The sequence below is a fragment of the Seriola lalandi genome, unplaced genomic scaffold, assembly GCF_002814215.2.
Source record: "Seriola lalandi dorsalis isolate HSWRI2012SDOR001 ecotype SW California unplaced genomic scaffold, Sedor1 jcf7180002054976, whole genome shotgun sequence".
NCBI lineage: Eukaryota > Metazoa > Chordata > Actinopteri > Carangiformes > Carangidae > Seriola > Seriola lalandi.
In genome coordinates, this window is record NW_019525526.1 from 484,231 (window position 1) to 505,812 (window position 21,582).

A 21,582-nucleotide genomic window follows, 5' to 3' on the forward strand; every position below is an offset into this window, starting at 1 on the left:
ACTTTGTTATTCAAATGCAGAGGTGAGTGTCAGAGAGATCTCTGATAATGAATCTGAGGGCAGAGTGATAGACTGAGTCTGGGGGTTTGAGAGTGAGAGCAGCAGCATGTCTATAGATAATATCACCATAATCTAGGGCTGATAGAAAAACTTTTAACACAGTTCAACCAGAAGCTGGATCTGTTTCTGTACAAAAATCCAGGGTTTTGCTGCAGTTATATAAATACCAACATATTTATACTGTGACTCTTTTGATATTGCTACCATTTAGTGTGGATAGGTGTAGGCTGTTTAAATCTATATCTCTTACTCTAGAGAAAAACATGAAGTTAGGTTTGCTTGCATCGAGCAGCAGCTTTAGGTTGATACAGTAAGTGCATCTTTAATTGCACTAAAAGAGATTTGTAGGTTCTCAACAGCAAGTTGCAGAGTCAGATAAAACAATACAGAACAGTGTCATCAGCGTAAAGATGGACATTACAGTTGGTTAGGGAAGAGACAATATTATGACTATAAATTGTAAATGAAACAGGACCCAGAACTGTTCCCTGTGGAACACCTGATCAGGTTCTTTCCAGCTTTGAGACACTGAATTCTTTCAAAAAGCTGATTTTGAACCATCTACATAGTGTGGCTGACAATGCCTCAGTGCACCCCCAGTTTTAAAATTCAAAACTGATATTGCAATTACATTATAGCGTTTAAATATAAAATACATTAGTAGACTAGAAAAATATATAGATTAAGGCAGATAGCTTATTTTTAATATACCAGTCCATGTAAGAGTAGATAATTAGATATAAATAAAGTTGTCCTCCCAAGAGTCCAATCACAGCAGTCTAGAACCGGACCTGGTGGCTAAAGGCTCTTGTGAAGTCTTGTTCAAATATGTGGAAATGAAACAAACGAGGGAGGAAATAAGACGCCTGTACACGTGAAGAAAAAATGTAATCACATTTATGGAAGACCAAAATATAAACTCTGTTACAAGGACAAGTCATTCAGTGGCCACATCAAGTCAAATATCGACCAGGCATTCGATCAATTCAAGCTTAATTAAGCAAATCATTTGGGGTTTTTTTTTTCCCAGCATTTTTTAGCAAACTTGGATATTACAGTGTTCAAGCCAATCAATACTGATGTAGTAAGTAAATATTTGTACACGCAGTAATCCTAGTACATGTACTGGTAGGTTCATACAAAAGTAAACTCTAAAGAAAATACAGTAACCACACCTGGTCCAAAAGTGCAAACACATCATTACTAGTTTTTAATATCTGGCACAGCCACAAGAGTCCATTTTAAACTGTGGACTTCACACCACGTCAGACTTGGTTTATCATACCTCTGAGGCAGGTTCATTCTCTTGGAAACCATCCACATAACAAAAATGTGGCGGCTCTGTCCTCTAACACTTCACTCATTACTTATTACTTTGTACATAAAGGAGCAAAATAAGTTAGCGTTGCTGTTAAAATGAGTGGTAATCCCATTGCTATGTGTAGTAGTTTCTATGTCCACGGCTTTTCACAATTATCTATGTGAATTTTCTCTCCACAAAATAGTAAAGCCTCCTCACAGGTTTCCATAAATCAAGACATGTTTCATGGTTTAAACATTACACTAAACAGCAAAGAGAAGGGAACAAAAAGTTCAAAACTTGAGCTACTATTAGATTCAGTCTTTGCAGTCTTGTATTCAAAATTGCGGAATGCTCAGGGATGACGTTGATAAAGTTCATAGCGCTGCTTCATGCTCTTAGATGCGGAGCTGCTCTGTGTCGTCCTTTGCAGACGGGCTCTCGTCGATGGACGCGTGAGCCCCTTCTCTCGTCCGTCCGAGAGACGACGCGATGACGTCAACCGCTAAAGATGCGGTGGCCTCCACAGCTTCAGGGGTGGCCCCCAGCACGGGGTTTACTTCCACCAGGTCCATGGCTGACAGCAGGCCTGCCCATCAACACATTCACAAGTTAGATACTAAAACCCCACAATAAAAGTCTTTTAAGGACAGAAAATCGGATAAAATAAGGTGTCTGTTATCTGTCTTTTTAGGCTTTTGCAACCATATATTTGTAGTCATTTGTACCTGTGTTGTGGATTTCCTCTGTGATGTAGATTCCCTCCCTGTAGGTCAAACCTCCATTCACTGGCGTTCCTGTGGCGGGGGCCAGAGACGGGTCGAACGCATCGATGTCAAAGCTCAAGTGGATCGGTCGCTGTTTTCTGTCCAGGAAGGTGAGAAAGTTAAAGTTCATTTCAATTCAGACATGGGCAATCATTTATATTAAATCTTAAAAATAATCATCCAATCATATTAAAATGTTACAGTACCGGAATATCAGCATATATCATAGGTAACACTTAGACATACCTTGCCAACAGATGGTCAAAAGTGACTTCCATAACTCTTTGGATGCCTAGTCTGTCGATATCCCTCATGGTGAAGTACTGGATACCCAGGTTCTTCAGGATGTGGCTGCAAAAAACAACATTGAAAAAACATTAACATCAATTCTCACAGTGCTTAAATGTTGGAAAATAACAGTTATCATACATCAGCCACATGTGCTGAAAGTTTTTATAAGTAACTACTCACTGCTCTCCAGGGTCGACGTCCCGCAGACCGATGTACACCAGGTCCCTCGAGGTGAGGAAAGGCTTTGTCCAGGAGAACCCTGGGATATCTGGCATCTGTGGTAGACGGAGATAATGTAATATAGAATTTATATAAATATAGGAAAACAAAAAAAAAGGGTGATATCTAGACTTTTCTTTAATGTTGGCCCATGATTTACACAAAGGTTATTTTTAACACCTGGAAAACAAGGCTTTAAAAAAATGACAGACACTCCATTATCAAATATTATAATAAAAATGTTTAATGCTTCATAATAAAATATAGAACTGTAGAAACCGTAGAAAGTAAAAGTGTCTGCATTTTTACGTTTGAATTCCTTATTGATAGAGGCAATTAACCTTCTAAATACAGGTGAAGTGTCTGCTTGAGAACCTCGTAACAACCAAACATTTACATATAAGAATGGATTAGTGAAAGCGCCTACAGGCCACGGGCCCCTGGGCCAGACGCTTTGTTCAGTCATTCAGACTGATAAGAGCTGAGGGGGACTGCGTCGGTGGGGGCATGTTTGATTTAATGAGGCCTAATATTTTTTCCTCACCTTATCCTGCAGCTCTTTGAGCATGAACGCCACAGGCTGTCCGTGGAGGTTTCCCGATGGCGAGGTCATGGGCGTGTTCACGTCGGCATGAGCGTCGACCCAGATGAGACACAGGTCGGGACACTGCTGAGCATGGCCGCTCACCGATCCGATGGCAAGGCTATGAAAGGACAGGGACAGTCTTTAAAATATCTGGTGTCTGTATTGGACAAATTGAGAGACTGAGTACGTCTTTGCAGGAGAGTCAAAGCAGTAACATATGGTGAAGTGATATGCAGTAGCCGTGTAATACTATAGTAGTTGTACTGCATGATTTCTTGCTCTTGACATGCAGTACATTCAGTACTCTGTGCAGTCCACATTCTGAGATAATTACCTGTGATCACCTCCGAGCATGACGAGAGTGTGTCCAGCACCGATGGCTCTGCTCACTGCGCCGGACAGCATCTTATTTGCTGCGCCCACGTTGCGTGGAAATTTCACGTCCATGTAGGGTTCGTCCTTCTCAAGGTGGCGAAAGTTGAGGTCGCCAAAGTCGTGGACAGAGTAATCTGAGGAAGCAAAAACAAGGTGCTATTACATGAAGACAGAAGTGCAGAGTCACCCTTTTGGTGTTGTTTACAAGGACTCAGCAGGGGTTCACTGTTTCACTGTTTAAGGACACACACCAGCTGTTGCACAGAGGGAACCTGTAATTAAATCTCTTCTTGACAGTCTCCAACAGCCCTAATGTCTGTTATGAGAAAAACATTTGTATTTTGAAGACAGCGGGTGTCGCTTTGAGATCAAAAGGCTGCTTAATCCCCAGCTTCTATAGCATGACTTCACCTGCATCTGTCTGACCCTGCAGTCTGATGAGGCTGAGTCATTCAATGCCAGTGGAACATTAGTGACGGAGCACTTTCCACTCGTTTCCCCACCTCAGCTCCGGTTTCAGTCAGAGCCGGTCGCCCTGTGCCGGGGCGGCTGCAGAAGTCAAAGACTGAAAAATTTCCACTTAGTTTGGGACACAGACTGCGGCGCAAACAAGTGATGTGATCCACCATAATTGGGGCTTCATCTGGCAATGTGAGCCTTGATGGCAGTGTAGTGTTACTCTGCTGATCTAAGGGGAACCGATGTGGTTCATTGCCATTCGTAGACGGGACAGGAATAGCCCTTGTCTTGTTGCAGCATCTATTGCAGGACAATTCAAAGAGTCTGTTACAGCAGGAACCAGCTGCGAGTTCCGCATGTTTACTGTGAAATTCGCCTTCACGGCTGCTACGTGCACCAAGGATTTACTAGGTTCAAATCCCAATGATTATGAGTTTGATTATATGAATGAATGTTTTATTGAAACAGTTTGTACAAACTGAAACTGACCCTGAGAGTGTAAAGACTTAAAGACGACATGGTATTTAGTGCGGTCAGGGTTTGGTTTCATGTGTTGGGCTCAGTTAGTGACATAGCAGCGATCATATATCTTTTTACACTGCTGCCAATTTTACATCAGGACACCTGGAGAATGACTCCTCACCCACTCACTGCCTCCAGCTTCAGTCCACGTAGATCATTTCTAAAACCTTAGATTTTAAACTTGAAGGTTTTTTTAATAGAACATTTAATATTAAACCCAACAGTTGCAGGCTTTTTCTTTAATTGAAATTTAATTTTTCAAAGAGCAAAAAGCAAGGATTTAATTTCCTATAGTAAAAGAGGTTTTAAGAAACTCATATTTGAAATCAAAGAAAAAAGTAAAAAATAATGTTTGGTTTCCCAATAATCAAAAGAATTGATCACCTGCACCTAGAAATATATCTGTGCCTAAGAAGGAAAATATATTTTTATATAATATATGACTTATTGAATTATGAACAATATTTCTTCACCGTATTCTAGACCAAGTTTAAACGCATTGAACCTAACTCTGGTGACTGTGTCAGTTTCAGAAAACAAAATGATGATGTCTGAACTCTGGAACGTGTGATGAGGACAGACAGGGCCGCGCCTGTTGCACAACAGCTGATGTTTACAGCTGATAACCAGATGCCAGGGGCCGGGGGCCAGGATTACCTGGCAAATACTTGAACTCTCTGGCTCTGTTCAATGGGCTCCAACACAGGAACAGGTGCTAACATCCTTACCTGTCACACATCTACATCATCTATTGTTTGAACACATACATAATGAATCTGCCATTTTTCTATTAAATTCATATAAGAACTAACAGTCTGTGGAGCTTGGTGAGTTGGTGATATTAGGCTTATACTTGTGCATGGTGCTATTCTCTATAGTAAGTGTATTTATATTTATATATTTTAACCTCCAAGCACTGTTGGCTTCAGACTTACATTTATATTTATTCAAAGCCTATAATATCTTTCTTTTCTTTGGAGTAATTATACTGTTTATAAGTTTATAATTACTTTCATTTCGTAATTTTTTAAAGCAAAGTAATTATTCCTTCAGATAACATTGTTATTGTTATTGTTATTTTTTACTTTTTAACCAAAAACCTGTTACTGTCTGCAGGTCATCCTGCCTCCAGAGCTGCAGAGTCTAGATCTGCACCTAGCACCTGCTGCTAATTTTACTACACTAAATGATCATTATTATTACTGTTATTACCTTTCATTATTACTCACAGTATATGAATAGGATTAGCATTAGTAGCATTACAGTTAGCATTATATTATTATTGCTGTTACTGCTGCTACCATCACTATTATTAATATTACTATCATTGCGTGCTGCCAACCGGCTGTTGTTGGGTCCCTATAAACAATATAAGATAGATAGATAGATATCTGTTGTAAAGTGGCACCGTACAAATAAATAACTTGAAATAAAAAAAAGATTAATTATTAATCAATTACTGTGAATTACAGATCATTAGTTGAAGCTCTGTTGTCTTTATTGGACTGAATGGTTTTATATCTGCTTTGGCACCATATTAATCTACTGTGTCCTTGGTGCTCGGAGAGGAGTTATCTGTGTTTGGACACAGCCAGACTGTAAGTGTCCTGGGCTGACTATATCATACTAACAGGTATATTTAAACCTCCTACAGCTCTCTGCCCTTACATAACTCCTGGCGGTCTATCGTAGGTCATTTTAATTTCAAGCACAATGCCACCGGGGCAGAGCTAGGTGTCCTCTTTCTTCTACAAAGCAGCCTTCTGCTGGATAATGGAGGCGTTTCCACTGAGACCACAAGAAGAAACAGAAGAAGAAGAAGAAGAAGAAAAAGAAGAAGAAGAGTTGAACAGCGCGTGTGACTCAGCCCGCAGTGACGACACAGTGGAAATAAATGAGCCACCCTCTTCCTGCGCCCTTCTGAGCATGTGCCGGGACCCAGGGTGACTAGACGAGACATGTGGCAACCCGAAAGACATGATTTAGAGCTGCCACAGTGTCCTCTCACAATAAGGCTGTTTCACACTGTCGCTCTGTGCTTCTTTGTGCTTTTATTGCCCTTGTATGGCAGCGTTTTTTCCGCGGTGACTGAAAGAAGCTCTGTCATGAGGTAACAGTCTAGTCGCCATAACTTCACCATTACAACATCTCGACAGGGATTTACATCATTATTCGGGTTGAGTGAGGTTTTTCATTGTGTCTGGTTTACCTACTTATAAAATTATACAGGCGATTTCTCCTATTTAAATTCATAATGTCACGTAGTAATGCACGTCGGCGAAAAGGATCTTGGGAAGACAGAGGGCTTTTATCACCCACTTTGTTGTCTGAGGCATGTGAGCTGGGATAACCTCTGCCTGTCGGATGTTTATATTTACTGTGTCCCGGTGATGTAACTGGCTGTCCAAACACCGGAGGTAGTAATTAAATCTGTCTTTGAACGACCGAGCGAACCTGCAGGTTACACCCATCCACTGTTACATAACGCAGCGGCACCGGATGCTCCATTCTTATCCCCTCACCTACCTAAACCGGAGAGCCTCTCGATGAGCCCCGCATCTCTGATGACTTTAGGACCATGCTCCACACCCCTCCGTTTCTGTCAGGAAAAACCCAGCAGAGAGAGGAGTTAGGTGAACGTTGAAGATGTTGGTTTATTTAAACAAAAACAAATACAAGTGAGATTAAAAACAAATAAAAGTCACATTCTTACCTGTCCTCTTGAAAACGGAGCGCCGAGCACAGCCACAGACTGAGCCCTGCTTTGTTGGCAAGTGGGGCTGAGGTTAGTTCTGAGAAGACGGAACAGAGGTCCTCTCAACGCCATGTTTCTTTTTTATAATAAGGAAGAGCCCAGTCCAAACGAAACCGACTCCAGAAAAGTCTGATGAAAGCGCCGTGAGATGTTGCTCCGGTGGATGCTGCCGCGTTGCTGCAAGAGGCTCCTCTTATGCCTTCTGGATCTCATTAATATTCATGAGCTGGTGAAGCACAAGGCTGAAATGAATAGCGGAGATGATCATATCTTAATTTATTAAAACAAACAACTTTTTACGAGTGTTTCGAAATTATCAGTGAATGTTAAGCGTTTATAACATGTTATTAACGTTTATCATTAACCGTACGTGCCGTCCCATTTATAGCGTCTGACGTCAGGATGAGGAACGGGGGTGATGACACACCTTCTGGTTAGCCAATGGGAGACGGCGAAATATGTGGGTTCGTTCTGTGGGTGTGGCCTGAGCCCACATCTAGGCCAGGCCACAGCCTTTTTGAAATGTTTGTTGTGAAGCGCTTTACTGCAGTCTCATCTAGGTGGAAATTTCCACAGACGCAGCCAAGCGGGGGGTGATAGGCTTGTTTACATTGCGGCCAAAACAGATCGGATTTCAGGTCAAGAGGAAAACACATCAACATCTTCACACCTTCCAACATATTATTGAGGTTATAGTAACAGGTGGATATTCTAAGGCTCCGCTATCAGGGGTGACATAAGCATTCAAACATTTTTCCTTAATTACTAGCTAGATACCACTTTACTTGAGCTGTAGCCTACCGCTTAAAAATACTCTATTACAAATAATACTTTTGTATTCAAAATGCTATTGGTAAAAGTATATGCAAAATGTATCTAAAACTAAAAGTAGCCTACTCATTGTATAGGTTATATATATATTTTTTTAAATATTTGCTTATATCTTATATGGTGGATTATTATTACTGATGCATTCATGTGTACGTAGGAGTTAATCATTATTTCTTTTTATAACTTTTTTAAAATGTTTATTTTTTATTTTTTGCTAGCTCACCAAACCAAATTCCTATTAACTATGTTGTAACAATGGTAGTATTGAAGTACTGACTCTTAATTGATCTTTTTGTTTGATCTGGTCCAGGTAGAGCTAATTTGAACAACATTAGAGATTCTTGGGTCTTTCATAACAGTGCGTTGTTTTTACGAGCTCAAATGTTTTGCACATAATGCTATAATCTGCCAAGTAAATTATCATTATATTTGTCATCTAAATTGAGTATAGTGTCATAGAATGAAAAAACTCAAATATATTTAATAAAAATCGCCTACCATTATAGGCTATTATATGTGCAATACTTCCTGTATGTAGTTTATAATATTACATCAGAAGCGTTGTCAGTGTCTTACAAAAATAAACAAACAATAAAAAAACACAGATGCAATGTAAATAAAGCAGAAGAACACAGATTTATAGTAGATTTATATGCAAAAACTAAACAAACTAAAAATAAAATTGTTGACTAACACACTAACTGTCGTGAATCCAGTATTTGTTATCTCCTCCTCGATTTTCAGGTGTAGAATTTGAATTGATCTCAGTGGTTACTGGGCAACACCGAGCAGACAACAAGTGTTTTCCTTTCTACGTCATCAGCATACATTTCTGTGGCGTGACGCACCTAACGGCTGAAAAACTCCTGTATGTGGTATGTGCGCGGACACACACGTAAAGAAGTGATTTTAGGTGGTCCCGCTTCAAAAAATAAAGCGAGGTATTTGGCGCCACCAAGCGTTTAAAGTAGGGAAATGCAGAGTATTAGTATTTACCCACCCTGAGTACAGCCTGTCAGGCAAAACCTTCTCCCAGAAAGCATGCATTCATTCATTTGCAGCGATTAGTTTAAATTTATTCTACTGTGATAGACTTAATATAGTCGCTGCAAGTAGATTTTCATTCCATACTGAAAAGAGACCGTTTGGAATCAAAAATACATTAAAAAATCATGAGATATGCTTTGAAAAATAGTCAGAAGTACTGTTAAGAGGATAGCAGTGGAGTAAAACGTGCAAAAATATTGGGACCAGCCAGAAAAAACAGACATACAGGGCAGAATAATGAGGTGGTACGGTTGTTGTTATTGTTTTTGTTGTTGTTATTATTAGTATGTATTGGATGGTTTACATAAGAGGCTTCTGAGGGCAAAAATCCCCCAGTTTAGGAGCGAGTCCTTGCCTAAGAGACCAAATTTAGGGCACAAAACCCAAGTGCAGCCCTGTGCTATCCCATGATGCATTTCGAAAAGAATAGGTCCTAGTTATTTGTATCCATAGGGGTTCTTGTACCGCACCGGTGATAATTATAACGCAAATCATTAACGTGTCGTTTTTTCCGTTTACCGTGTTTAATGGGATTTTATTCGGACAACCTATACTACTATTAGACACTGATTTTTATTTCATACTTGACTGCAGGTGAGTAACATCCGTACATGACCGCTGCAGCTAATGTGGACTAGCAAGGCCACAGTGCGCGTTAGCTCTCTTGGGCTAACTAGCTAGTTAACGTTAAACGTGGAAGATAGCTGTTTTTCGACTAAGCAGGTATCCCGCCTGCTCAGTTCGCAGTGTTAGCAGTCAGATGCGCGATCTGTGTTAAAAATTCAAAACTGTGATGAGCCTGACATGTCCCAGCTCAACCCTGAAAATAATGTTCCCTTGGTCTGCAGTTGAACGTCCACTCTCCTCTATAGGTTCCTGTAGGTTTAAGGATGTCCTATCCTCCTCCGCTCAACCGCCAGCAGATTGGCATCCCGCAGCTACCCCCGAGGATCCCACCTCCACAGTACGCGGGGTTTGCCCCAGCAGTCCCGCCAGGTACTGAATCATATTCTGGTCACTTCATCTGTAACAGCTGTGTGTTTTATAAATCAGGCTCTGGATCCTTTGGTGTGATTTTTTTTTTTAAAGGGTAAACACTCATAGGACCTGAGGGGGTGATTACATTTCGAAGCGCCAGTTTAGTGTTTAGTGTTTGTTTTCCTTCACGTCAACATCTCTGACTAGTTCTTTGACAGTGAAAGTGCAAAGTAAGGAGACACTTGTTGTTTTTAGCTTGGGGGAAATCACACACAGACAATAGAACATCATTGTCAGTGGTCATGTGTGGTTGTGTGCATCAATACATGGTTTGAATATTGTTTTTTGTTTCTATTCGCAGGTACTCCCATGATCCCAGTACATATGGGTGTAGTGACCCCCGCACCCACAGTGAGTTAGAGACAGGAGTTCCTACCTACTGCATGCCAGTTCAAGCATCAGCTGTTCTGAATGATCTGTCATTAAATACATATATTTTTAAAACATGTTAAGAATTCAACTGGGTTCATCCACTTTGTCAAGTGTGCAGCTCAACCCAAACCGGTCTGAGCCACACAGCTGTTATTGGTTGCTGTTGTTGCTGTTGTTGCTCCCGATGAGAGTGACTCTTGAGTGATTGAAATGTAACTTCTCGTTTCAGGTTCTTGTCCCGACCACAGTTGCTGTAGCACAGAAGCCGATGGCTCCAAAGAAGGAGTCCAGCGCCATCAGAGTCAAGGATACGGAGGACGGCGGCGGCCCCACCACCACTGTATTTGTAGGAAACATCTCTGAAAAGGCGTCTGACATGTTGGTCCGACAGCTTCTAGCGGTGAGTGAGTTGACCACACCTAAAATGAGATAATCCAGTCACTCAGAATTGCTTATCTTGTGGTCACTCAACCTGATATGAAATCCAAGCTAGAAGTATTACAGAATAGTAAAAGAATGGGCAGCAATAGTGAGCTACTTAGATTAAAACTTACAGGTGATAAACACTCACAACAGCTTGGACAAATTCACAACAACACTTCCACAATGCCTGCATCACATGTTTTGATCATAGCTGCTCGGGGCGTGTCTCAGGTAACTCCTGGCGAATCCCCAAGAACTAATGTCTTTGGGAAACTCAAATACTGTTGCACCAACTTTCTTATCAGTGATTAATTCGTGATTGCATCTGTAATTTCAAATTATATAATTTCTCTTCCCTGTCCTCTTTTGATATAGAAATGTGGCATTGTTCTAAGTTGGAAGAGGGTCCAAGGAGCCTCTGGGAAACTTCAAGGTAAATAAAACAGGCTGTAACACATTTAAACTATTCCCTTACTATCCTCTCTTAATGAATTTCTATAACAAGTTTAGTTTTTGTGATTAACATTTGTGGAACTTTTGTTTTCTCCCGTCAACTCCTGGAAGCCTTTGGGTTCTGTGAGTACAAGGAACCCGAATCTACACTGCGGGCCCTCAGACTTCTGCACGAGTTGCTCTTAGGTGATAAGAAGCTGTTGGTCAAGGTCGATGCCAAGACCAAGGCCCAGCTAGATGAGTGGAAGGCCAAGAAGAGGAGTGCCAATGGGGTATGCTGTTCACCTGTCGAGTAAAAAATAAATTGAACATTTCTGTTATGTCAATTGTTTTGTTCAAATTCTAAGTTCGTTTTCGTCATATTTGTCCGGCTTGAACATAAAGGGAGCCAGCGGTGGCTCAAAGAACGGGGACGAAGATGAGGAAGAGGTTCTTGACGAGGAAACCTTGCGTCGGGACCAGGTTGTGAAGGGGGCGATAGACGTCCTCATCCGAGAATATGCGAGTGAGCTGAATGCTCCCTCTCAGGATCCTGACAGTCAACCTCGCAACAAGAAGCGGAAAGAGAAGAAAGAGGAGGTAGCGTTTGCATGATGTCAACGTAAACAAAGCCTGGAGCAACGTCTCCTGGTCTTGTGCTGTGATTTGTTGCGTACTCGTAGAAACTGGAGAGTACTTAGTGTGTTTGTTTCCTGTCTCTCTCTCTTTGCGCAAGGAGGATATCAATGCTATGGAGATGGAGGATGACAAGAGAGACCTGATATCCAGAGAGATCAGCAAATTCCGGGACACACATAAGGTAATGTATCAAACTGCTGTTCATCAATTTGTAGAAATTCCTCAATATCAAATGGAGCTGCAGTTTTTTATAATTTATGGAGGTAATTCCTCCGTTCTGTCTCTGTCAACCGTAATACGGAGGTAGTCTGTTAACACAAAGATTAGTTATTCACATTCAGACATGGAAGGAATAGAAAGTAGTTGATGTTGATAGAAATATTTCATATTATCTACTCAAGGCTAAAAATATTACAAAAACGACATCAGCCACTCAGATGGCTTTTTAGTATCTGTCAGTATTTCCAAATTGCACAAGAGTTGTTACTATTATTATCATTATTCATAATACTGATTTGAGACTAAAAGTTTTAGCTCTGCACAAGCTAAATTCATCACACAGAGTGCATGGACACAATGTTAAATTCCATCTAAAGCTAATCTATTGATTAAACCCCACCAATATGGTAGAGTTCATTTGGTGACTAGAGCAAGATGAATCTCAGAATCTCAGCTTTGGAAAAAGTTGCGAGGATAGGATGTAAGTATGATCTTTCTTTTCTTCTTTACTCATCTTGGGCGCTCCCTTCTGGAGGTTCTGCAGAGGGGCAACTGGCTCTCGAAGTTAGATCTTTTTTTATTTTTATTTAGGAAGCACAAGCATTCACAAATCTGAAAAGTTCCATCAGTGGTTTGGAAAAGCTCCTTGCAAACATGTTGTAGTTGCACTCTGTGAGTTTGGAGAAGGCCGGGCAGCTCAGTGAACCCCTGCAGGTCCTCGGATGATGAATGAGGTGTTTGAAGAACACACACAGACTGAACGAGCCTAACCACTGCAGTAGTTTGAACTGCAGCCTGTAGCATTACTGAGGGAGGGAGCGCCCCTCCACAGCACTCTGTGGTCTGAAGACTAATGAGGTAAGTCCTTGTTGTGGTGTTTTTTTTGTTTGTTTGTTTTTTTGTTTTCAATTTTTCAATTCTTTACTTTCTCTCTTCCCCTTTCTTGATAACTCCGCCCCCTCACCCTCAGTTAAACGACCAGAGAACAAGGGAAGAAATGAGGGAGTTAGAATGAAAAGCTGCAGGGTTATTTAGCTTCAGCCTTTACGCTCACGGAACATGGAACTGGACTTTACCTCTGAACTCGTCACGTAATCACAGTTTCAAACAGCGGCGGATCGTATCAGGATAAACGCCAGTTAGCAACACGTTCAGGTACTGTATCGAAGGACGTCCTGTCGTCACCTGTGAACACTTTGACACACCCATCAACAAGGACATGACAGATGAGTATACAGTATAAAGTACCTTATACATGGGGTGGGATGTTGACAACTACTGGTACTTGGCATTTATTGAAATATAACCGACCTCTTTGAGCGATTTAGTGGCTTAAACACAGTATTAGTGACAAAATCAGCCATTTTTTCACAATGGAATAATAAAACGAGGTAAGTTCTGGGATGAGTCGAGATTACAGCACTAGACAATATAATAAGAGCTAGAGAATAAACTGCAAACCATGGTTTACAATCCCTACGTTAGCTAATTTACAGTGTAGATATATCTCACGTAGAGCAGGTAGTTCAGGCCTCTTCCATCCTTCCCTCCTTTTTACTTTTGTTCGTCACTTAACAGCTGTCAGACCCACATTTCCAACAGTGTTCTTTGAATATTGTAATGAAGAACAGGACTGAGAGACATTTCTGAAATCAGTCAAGAGGACTGTTTGAACAGTGGGTCTGACTCTGTTGAGGTTTTTCTTGTACTGTTTACTGGGCTGGAGAGGCCAAAGACAGAAGACACCCGACAGGTAAGACTGCTTCACTAATTTCCTTGTGGCAAAATGGAATTCAGTTTCTGATCTGTGACTTTAAAACAAAGCTGTTTATAGATGTTCATGTGAATGAAGTGTGATTAGACCAAGTGCTTCACAGGTATCATGTGGATGTTTTTTTTTTTTTTTCATGATTTTGACTTTGCACTTTGACCTGCTTTTCCTCCCACACGTAGCCGGTAGGATGTGTAGGGGCAGAGAGGCGCTGAAACTGTAGCTCGTCACCTGTAAGTTGCACACCAGTAGCTCCAGAACGGTCTGTAGAAGATTTTTTTCTGTCGGCTGGTGAGAATGTGGACAAATGGTTTACATCACGCCCTGCAGATAGGCTTGCATCAATATATTGATACTTACTATTGGAAACTTCCTGTGCTCAAAGCTGACAGTTTTCGTCCTGAGGGAGGTGCTCGAGTTATTCAGTAATCTACAGAGTCTCCGCCGAAGCTGAACAAATACACGGATTAGTATTCACCTATTAGTAGTATCATTCGTTTGATTCCATAATTTAACTTTTTTTTAATGCTAATTTTTTGTAATATAACATTTAACCACATGTAATAAAACGCAGATTCTGGTTCTGTCTCTGAGCTCTACTCCAAACTCCCACGCTGCTGCAGGGGAGCACTTGCGTTCCAGTCTGGCGCTGCTCCCCTGCATCTCAAATGACCATGTAGAAAACACATGGGAGCTGATTATGTAATTCACTTAGTTGGGCCGTTTGCCATGTTAAGCTGAGGCTCGTTTTAATCCACTTGGCACCCGGAGATAAGACCAAACCGAGGCATTATTTAGAAGTGTATAGTTAGTACTCTGTGAACTTGGTGACCCGATGGTTTTAAAGGTGACTCAGCACTTTTAATCTTAAGTGCTTTATGTTTCCATGAGTGTGTTTGTAGCATGAGAACTCGAGGACTCCTGTAAAGCTGAGTGCATAAAGCCTAAAGTTAATGTGTTCAGACAAAAATCCCCTCTGCAGCATGAGCCGGTCACTACCACTTATTCACATTGTGGTGCTGTGGTATGACTTACCTAAATCATATTCAGACTTAACGTAGAGTATCTCTCACATCAGGTTTGATCTATCACTTTTCTGCGTCTGCCTGAGTGCACATTGATTTGGAAAGTGAGCGGATGTGCGCCTGACCAATACCTATTTGCCTACAGCTGAATTTCGTATTGGAATGGCCTCTTATTACATCAGATGATAATCTCAGATCACCGTAGAGCACATAGTAACTGCAGAGGACGAGTTGACCTGTTACATATGTGAGAAAAATCATTCAATGTTACTGTTTGTGATAAAGGCGAGCACTGAATACGGGCGCCAGGACAGGAAATGATATCTGTGCTGCACTTACATGTAACAAAAATACAATAATGTAAATGTTTAAAGGTTAAAAAGTGCCGGTCCTAACTTCCACCCCTGCTGCAATCCCTCATATAAACACAGATCACCTTCATTCTTTTGGTGTCTTTCAAGAATCAACTGCAATTTATGGTTTTATGTAAGTGTGTCGTGAACTGAGCAGTATCCTCATTAAACCTGCTCAAGCAGTGGACCGCTCTTCCTGGAGGAAACGTCAGGGCTAAGAGGACTTCCTCACTCGCTGAAGCCAGCCTCTCCAAGGCAATGAGTCATGGCAGTATGTGAGCATGTCTGGCCCAGGGAGTCTAAACCATTTTTCAGTATCATGTGCTGTTGACCTGTTTATATTTCTGTATTACAAGCATGATGGTCTTCATAGTGATTTGAATCTAGTAACACATTCTCCCCCCTTTCTTCCTGTTGGGCTCCTGCAGAAACTGGAGGAGGAAAAAGGAAAGAAAGAGAAGGAGCGACTGGAGCTCGAGAGGGAAAGGAGAGAGAGGGACAAAGAGCGGGAGCGCGAGAGGGAGCGTCGCGACCGCGAGAAAGAGAAGGAAAGGGAGAGAGAGAGGGACAAGGAGCGGGAGAGAGACCGAGATCGTGACCGCGAGCGCGAGAGAGATCGCGAACGGGAGCGGACGAAGGAGCGAGAGAGGGAGCGGGAGAGGGAGAGGAGTCGAGACGTCAGCGAAGATCGCAGCAGGTCGAGGTCAGTGATGTCATACTAGCTGCTCAGTAACCTCCATGCGGTCCGAGCACACGACATTTATGTACATGATGAAGTCCAATACGAAATCTGATTTCCTTTTATAAAACTCAGAAGCTGCTCCACTCATGTAAACGGGGATGGACAAATTAGTAAACACAGATTTCAATAGAAGGCAGTTCAACAGACCCCACGTGTAATTACATCCCCCATTCACTCGACGTCCTCCGACACAGTCTCAGAAGAATGTGCGTGTGATAATCTTCATAACGGGAGTTGATAAAACAAACTCAGCTCAAGGTCCATTTAGTAGCAGCTCTACAGTTTTTAATTATCTGGTTTGATTTGGTTTCCAGGGTAAAAAAATAACATTGAACCTTAATTAATGATGATAATGTACAATATATTCCAGAGCTGCTGTTATTAGATCGCATTAAATGTGGCGAATGCCTCAGGCAGCAGGTGTGGAGGCTTATTTAACCACTGCTCTAACAGGCTGTTCTGCTTTGGCAGTTTGTTTCATGCAGAGACCAAAGGAACACTGATGATAAATGAAATAAGTGCATGACGTGTTTTTTTGGCATTCTTGATATTTAAACTTCAACATTTAAAGGAGACTAACAGCAGTGATGTGTTTTCTGCAGAGAGAGAGCAAGAGAAGATAAAAAACGAGACCGTGAAGATGATGAGGAGGACGTCTACGAGCGGAGGAGACTGGAGAGGAGGCTTCGAGACAAGGAGGCGGCGTACCAAGAAGTACGCATATTAATCTCTTGTCATTTTTGATTCATGACGGTCAAATTAATGTAATGAACGTCTGACTCTGGAATTATCTTCCTCTGTTTTCTCAAAGCGCCTGAAAAACTGGGAGATCCGTGAGAGGAAAAAAGCTCGTGACTACAGCAAAGAAACGGAGAGGGAGGACGAGAGGCGTCGTGAAATGGTAAACAGCATGTAGTTATGTCTATTGGACAGTTTATAATATATGCTGCATTCATGTTCACACACTGTCTGTTTAAAACCAGATGAAAGAAGCCAAGAGACTGAAGGAATTCCTTGAGGATTATGACGACGACAGAGACGACCCAAAGTACTACAGGTAACCTTCTCTCTGCACGTCCAGGAGGGCGGCCACCACTCTTTTTTTTTTTTTTTTTTTTTTTTTTTGCTCTTGAGAGTACGTGACTTGTTGTGATTGTGACCGCCAGGGGCAGCGCCCTGCAGAAGCGACTCCGTGACCGAGAAAAGGAGACGGAGTTGGACGAGCGAGACCGGAAGAGGGAGAAGGAGGAGCTGGAGGAGATCCGACAGAGACTTCTGGCCGAGGGTCACCCGGACCCTGACGCTGAGCTGCAGAGAGTGAGTCCACCTGGAACTTCTTCTTTCCTCTGGCACACAGGACCTTTGTTCTTGTATCTGTCTTTCATTATGTCTGTGTGATAATCTTTTGTTTAGGCATTCAGGCAAATGTCGGGGAGTTTCCTGGTTTCTGTTCCGGTTTTGTTGCGTGTAATGACAAGAGAGACTCGTCATAAGAGACTCGTCATTGTTCATGTGTAATATGTATCTGTGTAGATGGAGGAGGAGGCAGAGCGCAGGCGACAGCCGCCTCTGAAACTTGAACCCGAGGAGGACGTGAACCAGGAGAAGGCTCACAGGGATCGGGATCGGGAGAAGAGGGCGTCGGGGAGGCCCGTGGAGCCGGCACCCCGAGGCCCTCAGCAGCATTCGGACGATGATGTGGAGGAAGGGGAGGAGGACGACTACCACGACGGAGAGGACTCACAAGAGGCCAAGCCTCAACTCAAACCCATCATGCGACCAATCACTACTGCTCCCTCGGTGTCCTCCGCCAGTGGGAATGTGACTCCGAACACACCCGGCAACGAATCTCCCTGCGGCATCATCATTCCTGGTGAGAACACTCCTGAGGTCCAACCTCCCGAGGAACATCGGCCAAAGATTGGTCTCAGTCTCAAACTGGGTGAGTAGAGCAGCACAATAAGGACACGAAGGGATCTATTTCTTCAGCTTCACCTCTTTGTGTCAGAATAAACTGGGTGTTCCCGCTCTCGTTCTGTTCCAGGTGCCACCAACAGTCCCAGCCAGCTCAACGCAGGAAAGCGGAAGAAGCTGGCGACCGTGGAAAGTGTTTTCAACAAGTTTGATGACGAGGAGGCCGATGAGCAGCCTCGCAAAAGGAAACTGGTTCCACTGGACTATGGTGACGATGACAAGAGTCTGGGGCTGGACGGCGCCGAAATTTCAGGGGCCAAAGGCAGCATCAACACAGAGGAGAAACGCAAGCACATAAAGAGCCTTATCGAGAAGATCCCCACTGCCAGGCCTGAGCTCTTCTCCTACCCTCTGGACTGGGCTATGGTTGACTCGGTAATGAGGCTGTTTCATTAACTTTACTATGTTTTGTTGTGTTGTTTAAAAGGTAAAGTGAAGCAAGAAATATTCTGTCCTCCATCAGCTACAGTCATTGATTTGGTGATTCATCGTCTTATTTGCTCTCGTGCTGGGATCAGTACCTGACCATTAAATCATGAGGTGTTGTGATTGCTCTTTCTTCAGACTCTGATGGATCGACGCATCAGACCGTGGATCAATAAGAAGATTATTGAATACATTGGCGAGGAGGAACCCACGCTTGTTGATTTTGTCTGTTCAAAGGTTTGTGATTATTCTGTGAAACTCCGAACAGAAAACTAAACGAACTTCATATCAAATTATTCTGTTTTTAAAATTTTGGTTCTCATGAATAATACTTATTAAGTGCTTTTACTTTTGTGCATGTTGCTCACTGTAATCAAATGTTTTTCTCTTGTTTCCCCAGGTCATGGCACACAGCACCCCTCAGGGTATTCTTGATGATGTTGCTATGGTAAGTTGAAATTCCCGATCCCAAACATAAGTCTGTTTAAAGTTATTATTGTAAGTAGAGCTGATAGAACGGCTGTAGACTCTCATGTGAGGTGAAGTGGTGTAAATAAGTGAACAGATTATTTGGTTTTAAATATGTTTTACTCAACCAAAGGAAATCATACATAAAGTTGTTTGAATTGTCGTACCAGTGCTCGTTTTCATGATAGAAAAAAATTACAGAATCATATTAATGTACATTTAATATGATGGTAAAAGGAATGTCCTTGAACAGATTATTTGGAACAGTAATTTTACAGTTGGTCCTAAGTAATCCCTGTAACTCTCATGTAACTTTTGGATATAAAGTTTGTCTAACCTGCCTGTTTGTGTTCAGGTTCTGGATGAAGAAGCAGAAGTATTCATAGTAAAAATGTGGAGGCTGTTGATATATGAAACAGAAGCCAAGAAGATCGGACTGGTGAAATAAAGACCACATGTCTCTCTGACTGACTTCCTTAACTCGCAGTCCTGCTGCCTGTGATTTTCTGGTCCAGCAGACTGTAAACATGTGCCCATACACCCCTCCATTCCTTCAGCAAGGAGCTGCTGCCTTGTATGTGTGTGTGAGTGTGTGTGTGTGTTTGGACGGGAAAGTCTGAGCGGTGAACAGAAAGGGTTTGCACAAACATACTGCATGATAAAACTTTGGTTGTATTTTTTCCTTTGTTGATACTATTGAGGCAAAAAGACGTTTCACCCATCTGTTCTGCAATAAGTTGGACACATTCTGCTTTGATTTACTGTTGTCATGTCGAGGCACTGCTCCATTGTGTGAACTAATAAATATGCTTTTTTAGAAAGCGTTGTCCGTCTTAAATGTGTTGTTGAACAGTTTTATTTTCTCTGGTTTTAAATACATTTATGCCTGACAAACAATTTTTAAAAAAATTCAATAAAAATCACTTTGTGATCGAACATAGACAGATCCTACAGTATTGATATGATGTCATTTCCCCTAATAGATTCCTTATTTGGAACAACAGGCACATTTTGTACCAAGTAGATAATTGGTAAAAAAAAAATTTTATAAGTCACTTCACTTCACTATACAGATTTTTGATAAAATATAAAACTTATTTTTATTTTTATACAAATATCACATTCATAAATATTGATGAATGTTTCCAAACTGTTTTTTGATAAATCTACGTGCAAAATGTACACAATTGAATTTATTTTTCCAGGTAAAATCTTGTAAATGAAGGACCAGGCTAGTAATATTTTGTCAGCATTAGAACTCCATAATAAAATAAACATATATAGATCACAAATATAAGAAAATAGTATATAACGTCCGTTCCAATAGATTTTAAAGGGGAGTAAGTTTGATCTCAACATTGGTAGGGATGCAAAACCCCGCCACCCCTCCAAAACAGAGATTGGCTTTTTAATGCCATCAACCAATTGGTTTATACTATATAAGATGAATTTACATTCAGAAATGCTCATTGGTGTTTGTGTTGAATTTCCATATATGTACATATGAAGTAAAATCATAAATGTATTGAAAGTATAGCCTAAATATGTCAAAATGACATGAAACCTATTTGAAATTGGAGGAGTATTGTATATTGACATTAATGTCAAGCTAATAGTAACATGTATTTTAGTATGTCTGTTTATTTCATATACGTTACATAAATGTAAATATATATCCGTTCCAAAGCCCATCAGTATATCTTGTTATTGTATATGTAATTATAAAATATAGGCATGTATGTATGAATTTAATAATAAATTATTAAGAATATCGCAAACAATGTACGAAGGCATTAAAACGTCATAATATAGTAAGGAATGATAAGTTGTAGTATAGTAAGGAATAAAAACGTCAAAAGACGTCATAGTATAGTATGTCATAAAAACGTCATAGTATAGTATGTCATGAAAATGTCATAGTTTATTATGTCATAATTACGTCAAAAGAAGTCATAGTATAGTAAGGCATGAATACGTCATAGTATGGTATGTCGATAAAACGTCAAAAAATGTCATAGTATGTCATAAAAACGTCAAAAGATGTCATAGTATAGTGTGTCATAAAAACATCATAGTATAGTATGTCGTAAAAACGTCATAGTTTAGTATGTTGTTAAAACATCAAAAAACGTCATAGTATAATAAGGCCTAAAAACGTAAAAAAATTTAATTGTATAGTATGGCATAAAAACGTCAAAAAACGTCATTGTATAGTATGTCGTGAAATCAGCAAAAAACTTCATATTATAGCACGTCATAAAAACGTCATAGTATAGTAAGGCATGAAAACGTCATAGTATAGTATGTCATAAAAACGCCAAAATATGTCATAGTATAGTATGTCATAAAAACGTCATAGTATAGTATGTCGTAAAATCAGCAAAAAAATGTCATAGTATAGTATGGCATTAAAACGTCATAGTCTAGTATGTCGTTAAAACTTCAAAAAACGCTATAGTATAGTACGTCATAAAAACGTCAAAAAACA

General features: G+C 41.0%; 2 protein-coding genes across 3 annotated transcripts; one reads left to right on the forward strand and one right to left on the reverse strand.

Annotated features, from left to right (window-relative positions):
* Positions 1 to 940: 940 nt before the first annotated feature.
* arg2 (arginase 2) lies at positions 941 to 7,645 on the reverse strand. The gene is made up of 8 exons (XM_023396348.2): positions 7,293 to 7,645; positions 7,106 to 7,178; positions 3,558 to 3,732; positions 3,182 to 3,341; positions 2,599 to 2,693; positions 2,374 to 2,478; positions 2,089 to 2,225; positions 941 to 1,949 (listed from the first exon to the last, which is right to left on the reverse strand). The coding sequence occupies exons 1-8, from the start codon at positions 7,404 to 7,406 to the stop codon at positions 1,759 to 1,761; spliced, it is 1,050 nt and encodes a 349-aa protein (XP_023252116.1). The 5' UTR covers positions 7,407 to 7,645; the 3' UTR covers positions 941 to 1,758.
* A 1,983-nt stretch (positions 7,646 to 9,628) lies between these two features.
* On the forward strand, positions 9,629 to 19,915 carry rbm25a (RNA binding motif protein 25a). Of its 2 annotated transcripts, none has more exons than XM_023396349.2 (18): positions 9,629 to 9,806; positions 10,085 to 10,208; positions 10,552 to 10,601; positions 10,852 to 11,022; positions 11,421 to 11,478; positions 11,610 to 11,770; positions 11,883 to 12,077; positions 12,214 to 12,297; positions 15,913 to 16,187; positions 16,829 to 16,940; positions 17,038 to 17,127; positions 17,210 to 17,283; positions 17,393 to 17,543; positions 17,760 to 18,168; positions 18,271 to 18,575; positions 18,765 to 18,863; positions 19,027 to 19,074; positions 19,450 to 19,915. In XM_023396349.2, the coding sequence occupies exons 2-18, from the start codon at positions 10,103 to 10,105 to the stop codon at positions 19,540 to 19,542; spliced, it is 2,481 nt and encodes an 826-aa protein (XP_023252117.1). In that variant the 5' UTR covers positions 9,629 to 9,806; positions 10,085 to 10,102; the 3' UTR covers positions 19,543 to 19,915. The 2 variants fall into 2 exon arrangements, with proteins under 2 accessions (XP_023252117.1, XP_023252118.1); XM_023396350.2 differs by having other exon boundaries at positions 9,630 to 9,806; positions 12,217 to 12,297.
* The last annotated feature ends 1,667 nt before the right edge of the window (positions 19,916 to 21,582 follow it).

Excerpts from the sequence above, each read along its gene's own strand:
- arg2 (XM_023396348.2), bottom strand. The coding sequence starts at position 7,406 with ATGGCGTTGAGAGGACCTCTGTTCCGTCTTCTCAGAACTAACCTCAGC. Across the intron at positions 7,179-7,292 it reads CTCCGTTTTCAAGAGGACAG|AAACGGAGGGGTGTGGAGCA; the intron begins GTAAGAATGTGA and ends TTTTCCTGACAG. Across the intron at positions 3,733-7,105 it reads CGAGAGGCTCTCCGGTTTAG|ATTACTCTGTCCACGACTTT; the intron begins GTAGGTGAGGGG and ends TTGCTTCCTCAG.
- rbm25a (XM_023396349.2), top strand. The coding sequence starts at position 10,103 with ATGTCCTATCCTCCTCCGCTCAACCGCCAGCAGATTGGCATCCCGCAG. Across the intron at positions 11,023-11,420 it reads TGGTCCGACAGCTTCTAGCG|AAATGTGGCATTGTTCTAAG; the intron begins GTGAGTGAGTTG and ends CTTTTGATATAG. Across the intron at positions 18,169-18,270 it reads TGGTCTCAGTCTCAAACTGG|GTGCCACCAACAGTCCCAGC; the intron begins GTGAGTAGAGCA and ends GTTCTGTTCCAG.